The sequence below is a fragment of the Chrysemys picta genome, chromosome 5, assembly GCF_011386835.1.
Source record: "Chrysemys picta bellii isolate R12L10 chromosome 5, ASM1138683v2, whole genome shotgun sequence".
NCBI lineage: Eukaryota > Metazoa > Chordata > Testudines > Emydidae > Chrysemys > Chrysemys picta.
The window spans coordinates 32169093-32187096 of record NC_088795.1 but is presented as its reverse complement, the minus strand read 5'-3'; the positions used below and the strand labels follow the sequence as shown (position 1 = coordinate 32187096).

Below are 18004 nucleotides of genomic sequence, written 5' to 3'. Positions count from 1 at the left end.
AAAGGCATAACCTTGCACTATTAAATATCATCCCATTTCTATTCCTCCAGTTTACAAGGTCATCATGACCTCCTTGTATGATATTCTGGTCCTCTTCTGTATTGACAATACCTCCCAACTTTGTGTCATCTGCAAATTTTATTAGAACACACTCACTTTTTGTGCCAAGATCAGTAATAAAAATGTTAAATAAGACTGGTACCAAGACCGATGTCTGAGGAACTCCACTGATGACCTCCCACCAGCCTGAAGGTTCACCTTTCAGTATGACCTATTGTAGTCGTATCAAATGCCTTACTGAAATCCAGGTAGACTAGATCTACTGCATTTCCTTTGTCTAAAAAATCAGTTATATTCTCAAAGCGGGAGATCAGGTTGGTCTGGTATGATCTACCTTTTGTAAAACTGTGTTGTATTTTATCCAAATTACCGTTCACCTCTATGTCCTTAACTACTTTCTCTTTCAAAATTTGTTCCAAGACTTTCCATACAATTGAGGTAAAATTAACAGTCCTGTAGTTTTCTGGATAATTTTTTCCCCTTTCTTAAAAATAGGAATTATGTTAGCAATTCTCCAGTGATAGGGTAGGAGCCCCGAGTTTACAGATTCATTGAAAATCCTTGCTATTGGGCCTGCTATTTCTTGTGCCAGTTCCTTTAATATTCTTGGATGGAGATTATCCGGGCACCCGATTTAGTCCCATTAAACTGTTTGGTTTGACTTCCACTTCAGCTGTGGTAATTTCCACCTCCATATCCTCACTGCCATTAGCCACCCTGCCACTACATAAGAACGGCCATTCTGGGTTAGACCAAAGGTCATCTAGTCCAGTATCCTGTCTTCCAACAGTGGCCAATGTCAGGTGCCCCAGAGGGAATGAACAGAACAGGTAATCATCAAGTGATCCTATTCCCAGCTTCTGGCAAACAGAGGTTAGGGACACCAACCCTGACCATTCTGGCTAATAGCCTTTGATGAACTTATCCTCCATGAACTTATCTAGTTCTCCCTGTTATAGTCTTGGCCTTCACAATATTCTCTGGCAAGGAGTTCCACAGGTTGACTGTGCATTGTGTGAAAAAATACTTCCTTTTGTTTGCTTTAAACCTGCTGCCTATTAATTTCATTTGGTGACCCCTAGTTCTTGTGTTATGAGAGGAATAAACAGCACTTCCTTAGCCCTGGTCTACACTGGGAGGGGGGGAAGGATCGATCTAAGTTATGCAACTTCAGCTACGTGAATAAGGTAGCTGAAGTCGACATACTTAGATCTACTCACCGCGGTGAGTTGACTGCTGACACTCCCCAGTCAACTCTGCCTACTCCTCTCAGCCTGGTGGAGTACAGGAGTCAATGGGAGAGCGCTTGGGGGTCGATTTATCACGTCTAGACTAGACGCAATAAATCGACCACCACTGGATCGATCACTGCCTGCTGATCTGGCAGGTAATATAGACATACCCTTATTTACTTTCTCCACACCAGTCATGATTTTATAGACCTCTATCATATCCCCCCTTAGTCGTCTCTTTCCAAGCCGAAAAGTCCAAGTCTTATTAATCTCTCCTCATATGGCAGCCGTTCCATACCCCTAATCATTTTTGTTTCCCTTTTCTGACCTTTTTCCAATTCCAGTGCATCTTTTTCAGATGAGGCGACCACATCTGCATGCAGTATTCAAGATGTGGGCATACCATGGATTTATATAGAGGCAATATGATATTTTCTGTCTTATTACCTATCCCTTTATGAACAATTCCCAACATTCTGTTCACTTTTTTGACTGACTGCTGCACATTGAGTTGATGTTTTCAGAGAATTAACCACAATGACTCCAAGATCTCTTTCTTGAGTGGCAACAGCTAATTTAGACCCCATCATTTTATATGTATAGTTGGGATTATGTTTTTCAAAGTGCATTACTTTGAATTTAATCTACTATTTTGTTACCCAGTTTTGTGAAATCCTTTTGTAGCTCTTCGCAGTCTGCTTGGGACTTAACTATCTTGAGTAGTTTTGTACCTTCTGCAAATTTGGCCACTTCTCTGTTTACCCCTTTTTCCAGATCATTTATGAATACTGTATGTTGAATAGGACTGGTCCCAGTACAGACCTGTGGGGGACACCATTATTTACCTCTCTCCATTCTGAAAACTGACCATTTATTCCTATCCTTTGTTTCCTATCTTTTAACCAGTTACCAATCCATGAGAGGACCTTCCCACTTATCCCATGATAGCTTAACTCTGCTTAAGAGCCTTTGGTGAGGGACCTTGTCAAATGCTTTCTGAAAATCTAAACACACTATATCCATTGGATCCCCCTTGTCCACATGCTTGTTGACCTCCTCAAAGAATTCTAGTAGATTGGTGAGGCATGATTTCCCTTTAAAAAACCATGTTGACTTTCCCCTCAATAAATTATGTTCATCTATGTGTCTGACAGTTTTGTTCTTTACTATAGTTTTAACCAGTTTGCCCAGTACCGCAGTCAGGCTTACCACCCTGTAACTGCCGGGGTCACCTCTGGAGCCCTTTTTAAAAATTGGCATCACATTAGCTATCCTCCAGTCATTTGGTACAGAAGCAGATTTAAATTATAGGTTACAGACTACAGTTAGTAGTTCTGCAATTTCACATTTGAGTTCCGTCAGAACTCTCTGGTGAATACCATCTGGTCCTGGTGACTTATTACTGTTTAGTTTATCAATTTGTTCCAAAATCTCCTCTAACGACACCTCAATCTGGGACAGTTCCTCAGATTTGTCACCTAAAAAGACTAGCTCAGGTTTGGGAATCTCCCTCACATCCTCAGCCGTGAAGACCGATGCAAAGGATTCATTTAGTTTCTCTACAATGGCCTTATTGTCCTTATGCTCCTTTAGCATCTTGATCATCCAGTGGCCCCACTGTTTTTTTAGCAGGCTTCCTGCTTCTGATGTACTTTAAAAAAATTGCTATTACTTTTTGAGTCTTTGGCAAGTTGTTCTTCAAAATCTCTTTTGGCCTTCCTAATTATATTTTTACACTTCCTTTTTCAGAGTTTATGCGCCTTTCTATTTTTCTCACTAGGATTTAACTTCCACTTTTTAAAGGATGCCTTTTTTCTCTCACTGCTTCTTTTAATTTGGTGTTTAGCCACGGTGGCACTTTTTTGGTTCTCTTACTATGTTTTTTAATTTGGGGTATAATTAAGTTGAGCTTCTATTATTGGGTCTTTAAAAAGTTTCCATGAAGCTTGCAGGGATTTCACTTTTGGCACTGTACCTTTTAATTTCTGTTTCACTAACTTCCTCATTTTTGTGTAGTCCCCCCTTCTGAAATTAAATGCTACAGTGTTGCGCTGCTGTGGTGTTTTCCCTGCCACAGGGATGTTAAATTTAATTATATTATGGTCACTATTACCAAGCGGTCCAGCTATATTCACCTCTTGAACCTGATCCTGTGCTTCACTTAGGACTAAATCAAGAATTGCCAATCTTTTTGTGGGTTCCAGGACTAGCTGCTCCAAGAACCAGTCATTTAAGGTGTCAAGAAACTTTATCTCTGCATTCCATCCTGACGGGACATGTACCCACTCAATATGGGGATAGTTGAAATCCCCCATTATGATTGAGTTTTTTTTATTTTTATCGCCTCTCTAGTCTCCCTGAGCATTTCACAGTCACTATCATCATCCTGGTCAGGTGGTTGGTAATAAATCCCTATGGCTATATTCTTATTAATAGAGCATGAAATTACTATCTATAGAGATTCTATGGTACAATTTGGTTTATTTAAGGTTTTTACTTCATTTGATTCTACTCTTTCACATATAGTGCCACTCCCCCACCAGCACAACCTGTTCTGTCCTTTTGATATATTTTGTACCCTGGTATTACTGTGTCTCATTGATTATCCTCATTCCACCAAGTTTCTGTAGTGCTTATTATAGCAATATTCTCATTTGATATGAGGCACTCTAGTTCACCCACCTTATTTAGACTTCTAGCATTTATATATAAGCACTTTAAAAACTTGTCACTTTTCAGCTGTCTGTCATTACATGATGTAATTGAATGGGCCTCTTTTTCCCCAGTTCCTAATAAATCTAAACGCCTGCTCCCTACACCCTTGTCTCAGCCACGCATTGAGACCCTGTAGTTCTGCCTGTCTAACTGGCCCTGCGCGTCGAACTGGAAGCATTTCAGAGAAGGCTACCATGGAGGTCTTGGACTTCAGTCACTATACCTAAGCTCCTCATTAGCCTCATTAAAAACTGAGGCAAAGTATTTGTTTAGGTGTTGGGCCATGCCTAGATTATCCTCATCCTCAGTGCTTAGTGGTCCCACTTCTTCTTTCCTTGTTTTCTTCTTATTTATATGGCTATAGAACCTTCCCTACACATTTTTTCTCCTTGCTTGGGATGCAGGCTTCAGATAGCTTCTGCAGCTTCGACTTAAAGTAATTTCAAGCCTCCTCCGCATTCAGATTCTTGAGTTCTTTGGTCCAGTCCACTTCCCTAATTAATTCCCTTAATTTATTAAAGTTAGCTCTTTTGAAATCAAGGACCCTTGTAACAGATCTATTTTTGTTCATCCTTCCATTTAGTTTAAATTGAATTAACTCATAAATAATGCTACATTTTAGTCAAGGGGTAATTTTAGTAAAAGTCATGGACAGTAAACAAAAATTCACGACCTATGACCTTGTCCATGACTTATACTATATACACCCCTGACTAAATCTTCGGGGGGAAGGAGGGGAGAGTGGCCCGTGGGCGCCATGGGTGCTGGGCAGGGGCAGGCAGTGTGTGGGGCCCGGGACACCCACTGGTGCTGGGCGGGAGCAGCGCTGCGTGGCCCAGGACCCCTGCTGGTGCTAGGGAGGGATTGGCGGGACTGGCAGGTTCCCCATCTGGCTCTGTGCCTCCCCGGAAGCAACATCCCCGTCCCTCTGTTCCTAGGCAAAGGTGTGGCCAGTGACCTCTGTGCTCTGGCTCCGCACAGAGCGCCGGCTCCGCAGCTCCCGTTTGCCAGGAACTGCAGCCAATGGGAGCAGCGGGGGGGGAGGGCCCAGAAGCAGAGCCAGCACGCAGAGCCCCCTGGCCACGCCTCCGCCTAGGAGCCAAGGGATGTTGCCACTTCTGGGGAGCCCTCCCCCCGCCCCAGAGGTAAGCGCTGCCCAGAGCCTTCACTCCCTCCTGTGCCCCAACCCCCAGCTCTGAGTCACCTCCCACAACCAAACTCCTGCTGGGAGAGGGGGGCAGGGTGGCCCAAGACTGCCCAGCAACGGCTGGCCCAGAGGCTGCCCAAGCTGCTCAGTGGCCCCCAGGCCAGCTGCACCGGCCACTGCAGAAGTCATGGAGGTCCCAGAAAGTCATGGAATCCATGACTTCCATGACAAACTCACAGCCCTACTCATGATCACTCGAACCAAGGTTGTCCTCTGCAACCAGTGCTTCTATGAGGTTCTCACTACTCATCAATACCAATTCTAAAATGGCATCACCTCTTGTTGGTTTAGCAACTACTTGGTGAAGAAATCTGTCAGCTATCACATCCAGGAAAATCTGGGCCCTACTGTTATTAGTAGCACTTAGGAAGTTAAAGTCTCCTATAATCACACAATTCCCAGTAGTATTTATTTCATTAAAAACATTAAAGAAGTCTCTCTCTGTATCCAGATCAGACCCTGGTGGTCTGTAACACTCCCCAAGCACTATATCGGGGGAACCTCTACTAGCTTTCTTCCCTGAAGTGATTTTGGTCCAAACAGACTCTGTCTTATCCATTCCATCACTTCTAATTTCTTTACAGTCTATCATATAATTTATATACAATGCTACTCAACCACCTTTGCTTTTATTTCTGTCTTTCATTAACAGCTCATACCCTTCAATACCTATACTCCAGTCATGACTACTATTCCACCATGTTTCCGTTATCCCTATAATATCTGGTTTCACTTCCTACACTAGTAGTTCTAGCTCCTCCATTTTGTTACCCAGGCTCCTTGCATTGGTGTATAAACATCTTAACTGCTGCTGCTTGGCTTCACCCACATTCGTGCCCACGTGGATACAGTCATTCTACTGCGAGTATCACCTATCATCTGATTGGTATCAACACAATCCTTCCTCTTAATTTCCATTCTCCTACCTACTGTGGTTCCTTTCTTCTTTGCTGTAATCTTTCTTTCTTGATTTTCCTCCCTCACAATGTGAAAATCAGGCATGGAGATTACATGAGACTCTCACAATGGTCTCCTCCGAGTTTCTATTTAAAGCTCCTTTAATCAGTTGTGCCAACCTCCATCCCACAAGTCTATTTCCCTCCCTACTCAGGTGGAGTCCATCCCCTGAGAACTGTCCTCTGTCCATGAATGTCTCCCATTCCAAACATCCCAAAGCCCTCCTTATAGCACCACTGCTGAGCCATCTGTTGATCATCATAATCTTGTCTCTCCTTTGTTCTCCTCCTCCAAGGACAGGCAGAATATCACTGCAGAACACCTGAGCCTCCATTTCCTTCAACGTCTTCCCCGGCTTGGCAGAGTCTCCCTTGATATGTTCCAGCGAGAATCTAGCTGTGTGTCATTTGTTCCCACACGAAGGACAATCAATGGATTCTTTCCTGCTCCCATTAGGATCTTCTTCAGCCTAAGGTCCAAAGCCTGTATCTTAGCTCCTGGCAGACAGCACACTCTTCTGTTCTCCAGGGCAGCTCTGTCTGTTCTTCTTAATAGGGAGTCCCCAATCACGTAGACCTGCCTTTTCCTGGTGGTGATGTGATTTTCATCCTCTTTTATTCTCCCTTGGAATCTTCTGCAAGTCACCCTGTATCCTCCTGGGGCTCTGAACTCTGGGTATCTCCATCTGCTTTTCTCTTCTTATAGGACTAATAGATCTTCTCTTCTTCCTTGCCCTCCCCCTCCTTCAGTTACAGCCTGCTGTGCCCATTCTTCATTTTCCACCTCAGCAAACCTGTTCCTGAGCTCTATTTCTCCTTCACCAGCTGATCTTTTCCTCTGCCTGGTTCTTGCAGTCACATGCTACCATTGACCACTTTCCTCACTCAGCAGTCTCCCCTCCGAGTTCTTCAGTCCAGCTTGCATCTGCAGGTCTTGACTTTTCCCTTCAGCCTCCTCTTGCCTTTGCTCCATAATCTGAGTTTCAAAGAGTGTTCAAGCAACCATAATTTCCACCTGCATCTTCAAGCCTCGGATCTTCTCTATCAAGCTACACTTCATACAGACAAAGCTCTTTTCAGGTACCCACTCTAGGATCACGTACATCCCACAGCTTCCACATCTGGTCATCTTCATTGTCTCTTCCGTGGCTTTGGTCACTATCACTGCTGCCTCTGTACCTGTCATTAGCCTTCCCGCCTAAACTCCTGTCAAGAGGTGGGGGGGGGGGCAAACAACCTAAAAAACAAAGACCCAAACACACACCAAAACAAAATAAGACCACTGCACCCCCACTCCAAACTCTGCTTACAAACTCCCTTGTTCACAGCTCTGTTTACTGCACCTTTGCCACTGGCAGACAGTTTGTTTGCCTTTATAGGCCCACCCTATATCAGGGAAGACCTGCCCTCAATCAGGACTCTGCTTCTCTCACAGCACACTGCCCGCTATCAGCTTCTACAAACTGAACAAGGGGGAAAAAAAACCACACACACACAAACCAGAAAAAACACACAACACCCACAAAAAAAATCACTCACTGCCCCTAAGGACCAGGGACTTGTTCCTCTCTTCTCCTCCAACAGAACGCCCACTCAATCACCCCTGTTTACAGCTCTGTTTGCTGCACCTGTGCCACTGATCAAAAGATCACAGAATTTGCAGTTTACACAATTGCACCCACTAAAGCAATTTAGGGTGGAAAGAGATTGTTCTACCTGCATCCATAAATCACAAGCAATGCTTGTACTCTACCACCTGGAAACTGGTTTGGTTTAAAATGGAACAAAACAAAACAAAAACAAACACCCACCATTATCTGGCCCATGACGTTTCTTCTCCATTCCAGAGAGAGCAAGATCAACATTCTTTCAATTTAAGATTGGTTTTTGATACAGAACATTACACTTAATGGCTTTCTCTGGCAGATTGGTAACTGACTTGCTGCCAAATCTGTCCCAAAGAGCATGTGAGTAGCAATGTATTTTTTAGTTGCCACTTTATTTGAAAGGCATAGGGGTCACTGTTGGTAAAATTCAAGATGTTTTCCTCCAAAGAGTATCCAAAAGAATACAGTTATAGAAATTAGATTGTTCTGTAGTCTAGGATAGGGTGACCAGATAGGAAGTGTGAAAAATCCGGACACCTTTTTTCGGGGGCTGCGTGGGGTATAGTTGCCTATAATAAGACAAAGCCCCTAATATTGGGACGTCTGGTCACCCTAGTCTAGGTCAACATCTTTCAATTAAATAGCTTTTTTCCTGTTTAAAAATGCTTATTGTTGTGATGATGTTGAAACATGTACACCAAATGAGAGAGAGAGAAGATCATACCATCCGTGAACCAGCAAACCTTAAAGGAAGCATGATACATTCCTAAAGTGAATTCTCTAAAATTCCCAAGGGAATTATCTGCCTAGCCAATTTTTGTTTAAAGTGGTGCCTTACTTAGAGAACTGATGGAAAGTATGTTTTGATTAAAGAGTAGTTGAGGCCTCACGGAAAAATAAAAAATATTCTACTGAGAAACAATTCTGCTGGCATCACATATTTATTCTCATTTTGGTTCCCTTTTTTTTTTTTTTAAAATTAACAAGGACACTTACATGAAAACAGGATCTTTGTTGCTTTAGAGTTCTACTTTCTAGTTGCTCACCATAACCATCTGTTTGTGATATCACAATCACTTCGTGCCAGTAACAAAGGGTGACGGTGATGATGAAGCAAAGGGGCCTGTGGGACCAATCTTCCTCCCATTAGAATCAATGGGAAAAGTGACTTTAACGGGAGCAGAATTGAGTCAGTGCCTTCAGCTGAGCAATATGAGTGGACCACTGCTAAGCAACCAAGATCCCATTTTAATGTAAATTTTAATAAATAAAAGAAAGAGACTTAAAGAGATATATGATATACTGATATAGTATCAACAGAGAATCTGCAAACAGGTTTTACATTAGATTTCAATGGATCTTGAAAGAAGATTCATACATTGAAGAAGGATATTTCTAGATAACATATCTTTTAAAAATATTAAGCACTATGGCCATATCCTTAGCTGGTGTAAGTTGTCAGACCTCCATTATTGGATCTCTGACAATTTACACCAGCTCAGGATATGGCCCACCAGGATGACTCAAAGGAATTCAGTAGAGATACACTCCTCTAAGTGAGAGATAAATCAGGCTTTTATCTTTGTTAAAACTCAAACATGAAAATGTTCACATATTTTAGTGAAGGAATATTTGATTCTTAGTATTTGTCTACACTGGGGCACTCATGAAAGTTAATTCAATTGAATTTTTAAAGTGGATTAGTTCAGTGGTTCTCAACCAGGGTACATCAACTCATCTAGCTATTTGCCTAGTTTTACAACAGGGTACATAAAAAGCACTAGCGAAGTCAGTAAAAGCTAAAATTTCATACAGACAATGACTTCTTCATACTGATCTATATACTATACACTGAAACGTAAGTACAATATTTACCGTATATTCCAAATGATTTATTTTATTATTATATAGTAAAAATGAAAAGGTAAGCAATTTCAGTAATAGTACCCTGTGACATTTTGGCATTTTTATGTCTGATTTTGTAAGCAAGTAATTTTTAAGTGAGGTGAAATTTGGGCGTACGCAAGTCTCCCAAAAGAGTACAGTAGCCTGGAAAGATTGAGAGCCACTGGATTAGTTAGCCTGCATTCTGAAGTGAATTAAAATAAACGGAATTAAGGCCACTTTAATTCTGGATGAGAAAGCCAACATTGGGGATTAATGCAATTTAACTAATCTACTTTAAATTCACACCCTAAGTTTATTTGGATGAACTTTACTAATTATCCCTGTGTAGACAAGACCTTACAGAAGAGGTCCTGTAACTTTATCATCCAATGCTGCCGTTTTCATGTGGTTGTTTGCTTTGATCCTGCTTGAGAGGAAAGAAAGGTGAGGTAATATCTTTTACTGGAACAATTTCTGTTGGTGAAAGAGACAAGTTTTCAAGCTCCACAGAGCTCTTCTTCAGATCGGAAAGGTAATCAGAGTGATTACTTTTCACAGAAGTAGGTCCAATAAAAGACATTACCTCATCCACCTTGAGTCTCTCATATCCTGGGACCAACACAGCTACAACATTGCAAACAATAACAATGGAAGATATTGATCTTGCCAGTCAACCAAGCAGACGATATGGCTCTGGAATGTGGTCATAGCATAGAAAACAGAAGGCATATACTATGTCATTACACTTAAATGAAAAAAACCACTGCCAAAATATTTATTTGTAAGATGAAAGTCAGACAAATATGGAATGTAGGTTCTGTTATTAAATCAAATCCGCTTGTCACTGCTAAAAACCCAAAACTGATACATTCATGCTCAAGACAAACTAAGTATGATGTGATGATGCATTATTTCACATATGAAACAAGTGTCTGGAAATCCATATTTGACATTAAACACTATGCATGAAGAACTCTGTTTATGTTAAGCCACATACAGTTGTGCTTGGTAGCTGAAATTCAATATGATGTTTTGATTAAGAATGTGAACACACAAAAGTAAAGGTTTCAGAGTAGCAGCCGTATTAGTCTGTATCCGCATAAAAGTAAAGATTTCAGAGGAAGTCTCACAGCAGCTGTAACTCAGCCATGCTGTGCATACAGTCTATAGCATACAGTTTCCACGACTATTCAACACATATTTCTGCATAAGGCAAGGAGAAATGGTGGACCTTGCAGCACGACCTGAAGGCTGACAAATTCAGGCTGTTACAGAGGGAGAAAGTGAATTCCAAAGGGCCACCGCCTTCACAAGCTGCCATATGGAATCATAACAATGTTTTACAATCACCTTTGTGTTGAATGAGGGAGGCAACCTAGGGACAGAGGATGTGGAAAAAGCTAATGTACTCAATGATTTTTTTGCCTCTGTCTTCACGAACAAGGTCAGCTCCAAGACTGCTGCACTGGGCAGCACAATATGGGGAGAAGGTGACCAGCCCTCTGTGGAGAAAGAAGTGGTTCGGGACTATTTAGAAAAACTGGACGTGCACAAGTCCATGGGGCCGGATGCGCTGCATCCGAGGGTGCTAAAGGAGTTGGCGGATGAGATTGCAGAGCCATTGGCCATTATTTTTGAAAACTTACGGCGATCGGGGGAGGTCCCGGATGACTGGAAAAAAGCTAATGTAGTGCCCATCTTTAAAAAAGGGAAGGAGGAGGATCCGGGGAACTACAGGCCAGTCAGCCTCACCTCAGTCCCTGGAAAAATCATGGAGCAGGTCCTCAAGGAATCAATTATGAAACACTTAGAGGAGAGGAAAGTGATCAGGAACAGTCAGCATGTATTCACGAAGGGGAAGTCGTGCCTGACTAACCTAATTGCCTTCTATGATGAGATAACTGGCTCTGTGGATGAGGGGAAAGCAGTGGATGTGTTATTCCTTGACTTTAGCAAAGCTTTTGATACGGTCTCCCACAGTATTCTTGCCAGCAAGTTAAAGTAGTATGGGCTGGATGAATGGCCTGTAAGGTGGATAGAAAGCTGGCTAGATCGTCGGGCTCAACGGGTAGTGATCAATGGCTCCATGTCTAGTTGGCAGCCGGTTTCAAGCGGAGTGCCCCAAGGGTCGGTCTTGGGACCGGTTTTATTTAATATCTTTATTAATGATCTGGAAGATAGTGTGGACTGCACTCTCAGCAAGTTTGCAGATGACACTAAACTAGGAGGCGTGGTAGATACACTAGAGGGTATGGATCGGATACAGAGGGACCTAGACAAATTAGAGGATTGGGCCAAAAAACCTGATGAGGTTCAACAAGGACAAGTGCAGAGTCCTGCACTTAGGACGGAAGAATCCCATGCACTGCTACAGACTAGGGACCGAATGGCTAGGTAGCAGTTCTGCAGAAAAGGACCTAGGGGTCACAGTGGACGAGAAGCTGGATATGAGTCAACAGTGTGCTCTTGTTGCCAAGAAGGCTAACGGCATTTTGGGCTGTATAAGTAGGGGCATTGCCAGTAGATCGAGGAACGTGATCGTTCCCCTTTATTCGACATTGGTGAGGCCTCATCTGGAGTACTGTGTCCAGTTTTGGGCCCCACACTACAAGAAGGATGTGGAAAAATTGGAAAGAGTCCAGCGGAGGGCAACAAAAATGATTAGGGGTCTGGAGCACATGACTTCTGAGGAGAGGCTGAGGGAACTGGGATTGTTTAGTCTCCAGAAGAGAAGAATGAGGGGGGATTTGATAGCAGCCTTCAACTACCTGAAGGGGGGTTCCAAAGAGGATGGAGCTCGGCTGTTCTCAGTGGTGGCAGATGACAGAACAAGGAGCAATGGTCTCAAGTTGCAGTGGGGGAGGTCTAGGTTGGATATTAGGAAACACTATTTCACTAGGAGGGTGGTGAAGCACTGGAATGCGTTACCTAGAGAGGTGGTGGAGTCTCCTTCCTTGGAGGTTTTTAAGGCCCAGCTTGACAAAGCCCTGACTGGGATGATTTAGTTGGGAATTGGTCCTGCTTTGAGCAGGGGGTTGAACTAGATGACCTCCTGAGGTCCCTTCCAACCCTGATATTCTATGATTCTATGAAAAACAGTATGAGAAATTTAAGTCCAAAGAGTAATTTTGTTCCATAAAGTCAAAAGCATCTACAAAATACAGTTTTATAATGTAGGCTGATTCCTTAATAGGATTTCTATTTTGTAGCTGTTACTACTACTACTATAAATTTCAATATCAATTGCTTCCCCCAAAATTCCTTCTCTGCAGGTTTCAAAACTGACATCACAACAGGTAGTAAAGTGGATTTGAAAGTACACCTCTACCCCGATATAAGGCTGTCCTCGGGAGCCAAAAAAATCTTACTGCGTTATAAGTGAAACCACGTTATATCGAACTTGCTTTGATCCGCCGGAGTGTGCAGCCCCGCCCGCCCCAGAGCGCTGCTTTATAGCGTTATATCCGAATTCAGGTTATATTGGGTCGCCTTATATTGGGGTAGAGGTATACAAGCAAGGATATATTATTTGCACACATTTGGTAAGAAACTTTAATCATCTCTGTTTTGAGCTTTATTCATTGAACCTGTTTGCACTTGGCTGAAAAAAATCTTGGACAGCTAAAAAATCAATCCATTTTGCAGTGAAAATAAGCCCATCAGTGATTGACTAGCCAGATACTACAGTTGAAAATAGGCATGGCAATAACTGTCCTTTTAAACTTGACCAAAGATCCATGTATAAATGTTTGTTTAAAATGTCAACAGGTTCTCATCGTGATTTCACAAAATCCTTGTGGAACAAGAGTTCACATGACTATTCTCGAATAGGCTCAGGCAAACCAGTTGTTTTTACAGTCACAAAGAATTAGCTTCTAAACTAGCCTCCAAGAGAGAGTACTCCTGAGAGAATTCTGTGCCAAAGAATTAAAAATTCTGCACACAACATTTTAAAATTCTGCATATTTTATTTGTCAGTAAATAAATGTGGAAGCTCCAGCATGGCAGTGGGGAGCACAGGCCACTGGCTGCATGGAGGTGGGAGATCAACCTGCAGCCTCCCCTCCCCACCTCACCCCTTGGAACACGGACTCAGAAGTGAGGCTGCACCCGACCCTGACACAGTACAAGGACCAGGCCTGCCCCAGAAACACCCCAGGGCCCTGGGCCTCCATGCCATGCTCACCAAGATAGCGAGAGGGATAGTCTCACATGGATGCCAAGCCCTGGCCCCTGATCCAAGTGTAGAGCAGGCAGACTCAGCCCAACAGGATCCAAATGTGGAAGGGCTTAATGTGGGGGAATCCCGGTGTGGGGTGAGAAAGTTCTGTGGGGGGCATTCTGGGTGCAGGTGGCTTGGTGTGGGGTCCAGGTGCAGGAGGAATCTGGATGAACCAGGGCTCGTTGTGGGGTTCCAGGTGCAGGGGAATGACACCCTGCAGCGAGGCCTAGGGGAAGGTGTTGGGGCTCGGCGGGGGGGGGGAGAGGGGGTCTGAGTGTGGAGGGATGGGGTTCAGCCAGGGATTTGGGGGCTCAGCAAGGGGGCCAGTGCTGAAAGAGTGGGGCTTGGTTGGGGAGGGTCCAGGTGCTCACAGGGGTGGGAGTCCACGTGTGAAGGGCTCATCGGGGTGGTCCAGGTGCAGGGCAGATGGGGCTCACCAGAGTGAGGGTTCGAGTTTTGGGGGCTCAGTGGGGAGTTATCCAGATGCAGGGGTGGGGGTCCGGATGCAGGGGGAGCGAGGCTTAATAGAGGAGGGAGGCCTGGGTGCAGGGGGTTTTGCATGCAGGGGAGAGGGGCTCAGCCACGGTCCAGATGCACCAGGAGTGAGGCTCGTGGTGGGTCGGGGTCCAGAGGGTCTCCGGATGCAGGTGAGGCTTGGCAGGGTGGGGGTTCTGGTGCAGAGTGCTCGGGGGGGGGATTCTCTGTATGGGGAGATCCAGCTGCACGGGGGTTGGGTAGACGGGGGAGCAGCTCCCCATACAGTGAGCTCTTCCCCCATTGCTGAGGAGCGATAAGGGCAGGAAGTGAGGGGAGGTGGAGCTTCCTGCAGCCAGGGGAGGTTTCTAGGTGTGGGTCTAATCTGGCCCCAGCCGCAACCACTCCCTGCAGAGGAAGAAGACCCATCCTCCCCTGCCCAGCCAGGACTAGCAGTCGAGCCCACTGCAGGGTAGGAAGCACCGGCCACAGTGTCCCCAGCCCACCCCAACCCACGGTGATTTACCTCTCCAATAGCTCCTCCAAGTGCCTGAAACAACACACCCACACTGCCGGGGAGGTGCGTGTGACTGCTCTTGTGGCTTCCTTTTGCTTTCCCATCAGAAAGTCATTTTTCTGTGGGTAAGCAAAGAAATTGCAGAGGGGTAAGAGATTAATTCTGCGCACATGCAGTCGTGCAGAATTCCCCCAGGAGTAGGAGATGGATATTGTGACAGACAATAGAAATTCTAGATTTTTCTACTAAAGGTGTCCCCAAGCATCCTGGGATCTTTTAAAAATGTCTCTAGCTACTTCTTTTTGAATTCATCCTTGAATATCTCTTCTATGCAGAATATACTCAATCTATATTACTCTTCACTGTTTTTCTCCTTTTCTCGGTTTGTCTCTCTTGGCTTGTGATCTTCTTGTTCTGTAGAACTTCCTTCATATATTATATCCACAAGATATTATATCCACATTGCCACCTGCTCTCTGCCTCCTCAATTTAAATCTGAACTTCACCTCAAATCTTCAGAACTCAGATGTTCAACTTGACCTTGAACTCACTTGTTTTCTACCTTTCCCAGATCACCTACATTGGAAACAAACTGTCTTGACCATTCTTCTGCCAAAACTGCTCTGCTTTCATCTGTTGTTCCTAAGTAATATAAACTCCTTCTTTATGGTCCCCCTAAAACGCAATTTTTTGAAATTCAATTTGTACAAATGCAGCTGCTCATGTATGTACCTGCCTGGAGATAGTAACATCACTCAGTCTCAGATACCTGTATTGAATGCCTGTTCACTTCAGAATACAGAACAAAATCTCTCTCCTAATCTTTAAATCCCCCACATACTTTCCAATGCTTCCATTGAATCTCCTTCTCCTGCCCATTCCCTCATTCCCCCAATGCCAAACTTCTACATTGAGGGAAACAAACCTGTTCACATACAGGAATCTTGAAACAGGATCCCTGTTACGCTGTGACCAACTGACTATTCCGTCTGGTTAATGACTCCTTATCTCTCTCTAGAAACAACCAATGTCTTCTCCCTGAAGCTTGGAAACTATGCCCCATCACCTTCCTAGCATATTTACAGGTACAAATAACAGTACATTATTTTCACACACACACAGTAAAACTTTAGCAATCTACTTTATCCACATCAATTTTGACCTAGTTAATCTACCTTATAAAATGGACCAGATCAGCTTTTTCAATGCCGTTTTACTGCCCAAATGTATATAAAATAATGTCTAACCTACTATACAATAGATTGGATTATAAAAATATGTTTTACCCAAGGAATACATTTACAATATACTATAACCATAACATACAGTACAGAATTATGTTATTTTCTAAAGAACAGAATTAGAAGTACAAACGTACAATTTCTAGGCAGTACTGGAATTACAATGGCACCTGTGGCGCCATGGAGCTGGGCCCATGCTCAGAAGGGGCCCCGACCTGCTCCACTTGCACTGCGCCCCGAGACCCCGCCAGCCCACTGGCTCTCCCCTGCCCACCACTTGCTCCTCTCAGCCAGCCAAGGGCTCCTCTCCGCCCCCTGGCCCCACCCGCCAGCTCCTTAATATGTATTATGTAAAATATTACATATATATGCATGCTTTTTCTAAAGACTCATTTAAAACATCTTTCAAAAACCATTTACACTTACCTATAGCATTCAGGAGGCACAATGTCAACATTAAAGTTAAGCGTAAGTCTCTAAATGTTCGATGCACAACTACTACATTTGTACAAGTAAATCAGGACTATTCAGTTTGCACATACACATGTGGCAATTGCACATCAACATAATATATGGCGAACAATGAGACTATCTGAGGTAATAAACTCTATGTTTGATTATAGCTATTTGCAGGGTCCTACAATGCACATGTACATTCACACTCCAATCCCTGTTCAGCAAAGCACTTAGGCATATACTTAACTTTAAGCACATGCTAATGTCCCCACTGAAATCAATGGGACTTAAGCATATGGTTAAAGTTAAGTATGTGCTTAAATGTTTTCCTTAGAAACCAAGTGAAAATTTCCCCCCGAAAAAGTAATAATCGTTTATTTAATTTTGGGGCAAATTTTCCAGTTTACATGTTAAGTGGCTTTAGTCACTTCACAACAATATTTTATAAGAGTGCTCTTTACCGACACAAATGTTTGTTTTGAAACATTTGTTACCTGAATTTTTCACAGATTCAATAATCATTGAATTTTAAATTCCTGATAAAGGTAGGTTAGTGTGAGTACCATCATGTTTGGTTACACTAGAGAACTGGGATCTGATTCTGATCTGATTTACACAAATTTAACACCCATTGGCTTCAGTGAAGTTACTCCTTATTCACAGTGACGTAGGTGAGAGCAGAATCAGGCCTCTTGAATTCATCAGATTGTAAATGTGGCATTGAAAGTACATTAGATTTCCAGACAGGAAAAACATTGCTTGGACCTTGAACAAAAGCCCATGATTATTTAAATACTAAATTTACATCTGTCATTAGATTTGTGGTTAAAACAGTCATCTCTCTATAAATTTCCTCCCACCCCCTCAAAATAAATAAAAATAAATAAATTTTAAAATATCTATTAAAAAGCTTCTTTATACTTCTCATGTAAACTTCTGATTTTGAGACCATGCCACTAAGACATAGGCTTGCCAAAATTATTTCAAGAAATATGTTCAGCTAACCTTTGGGCTGGCACCTTATTCTGGCTATTCTCTGCCTTAAGACGTAGAAAGCTGCAAAACAAATGTCCAAAAAAAGAAATTCCAGCTTTTTTTTTTTTTTTTCCTGTAAGGAAGATGGACTTGGCTTGGGTTTTTATCAACTTGCTACATTCCTGGAGACTTACACACATTTAACAGTCAAAGCTTCTCTGAAATAAAAAAAAATTCTGGAACATATTTAAAAATAGAATCACCTTTCTATTTTGTTATGAGATTTAATAAATACATTATGTGATATAAAAGTGATTACAATTAATGATGTTATGCTATTCTTATTCAGTCAGTCAATGAGCTTGGCAAAGAATAATAGCCACTTCACCCAGCTGTAAAAATTATCTTATTTCAGGGTTCAAGTTCAGTGTTTTCAATAATACAACATAATCACG

General features: G+C 42.9%; 1 protein-coding gene and 1 long non-coding RNA gene across 5 annotated transcripts in view; one reads left to right on the top strand and one right to left on the bottom strand.

The window, feature by feature from the left end:
- Nucleotides 1–18004, top strand: part of LOC122174665 (uncharacterized) — a 76926-nt gene that overhangs the window by 21233 nt on the left and 37689 nt on the right. The gene's annotated exons all lie outside the window — the stretch shown is intronic.
- Nucleotides 1–18004, bottom strand: part of NPNT (nephronectin) — a 97338-nt gene that overhangs the window by 56610 nt on the left and 22724 nt on the right. For 2 of the 4 annotated variants that reach the window (XM_008170120.4, XM_008170122.4), the window contains exon 3: nt 17580–17630. The exons of the other annotated variants lie outside the window; for them this stretch is intronic. In XM_008170120.4, the coding sequence (XP_008168342.2) occupies nt 17580–17630 (51 nt within the window). The remainder of the gene's footprint in view (nt 1–17579; nt 17631–18004) is intronic. 4 annotated transcript variants of the gene reach the window in all.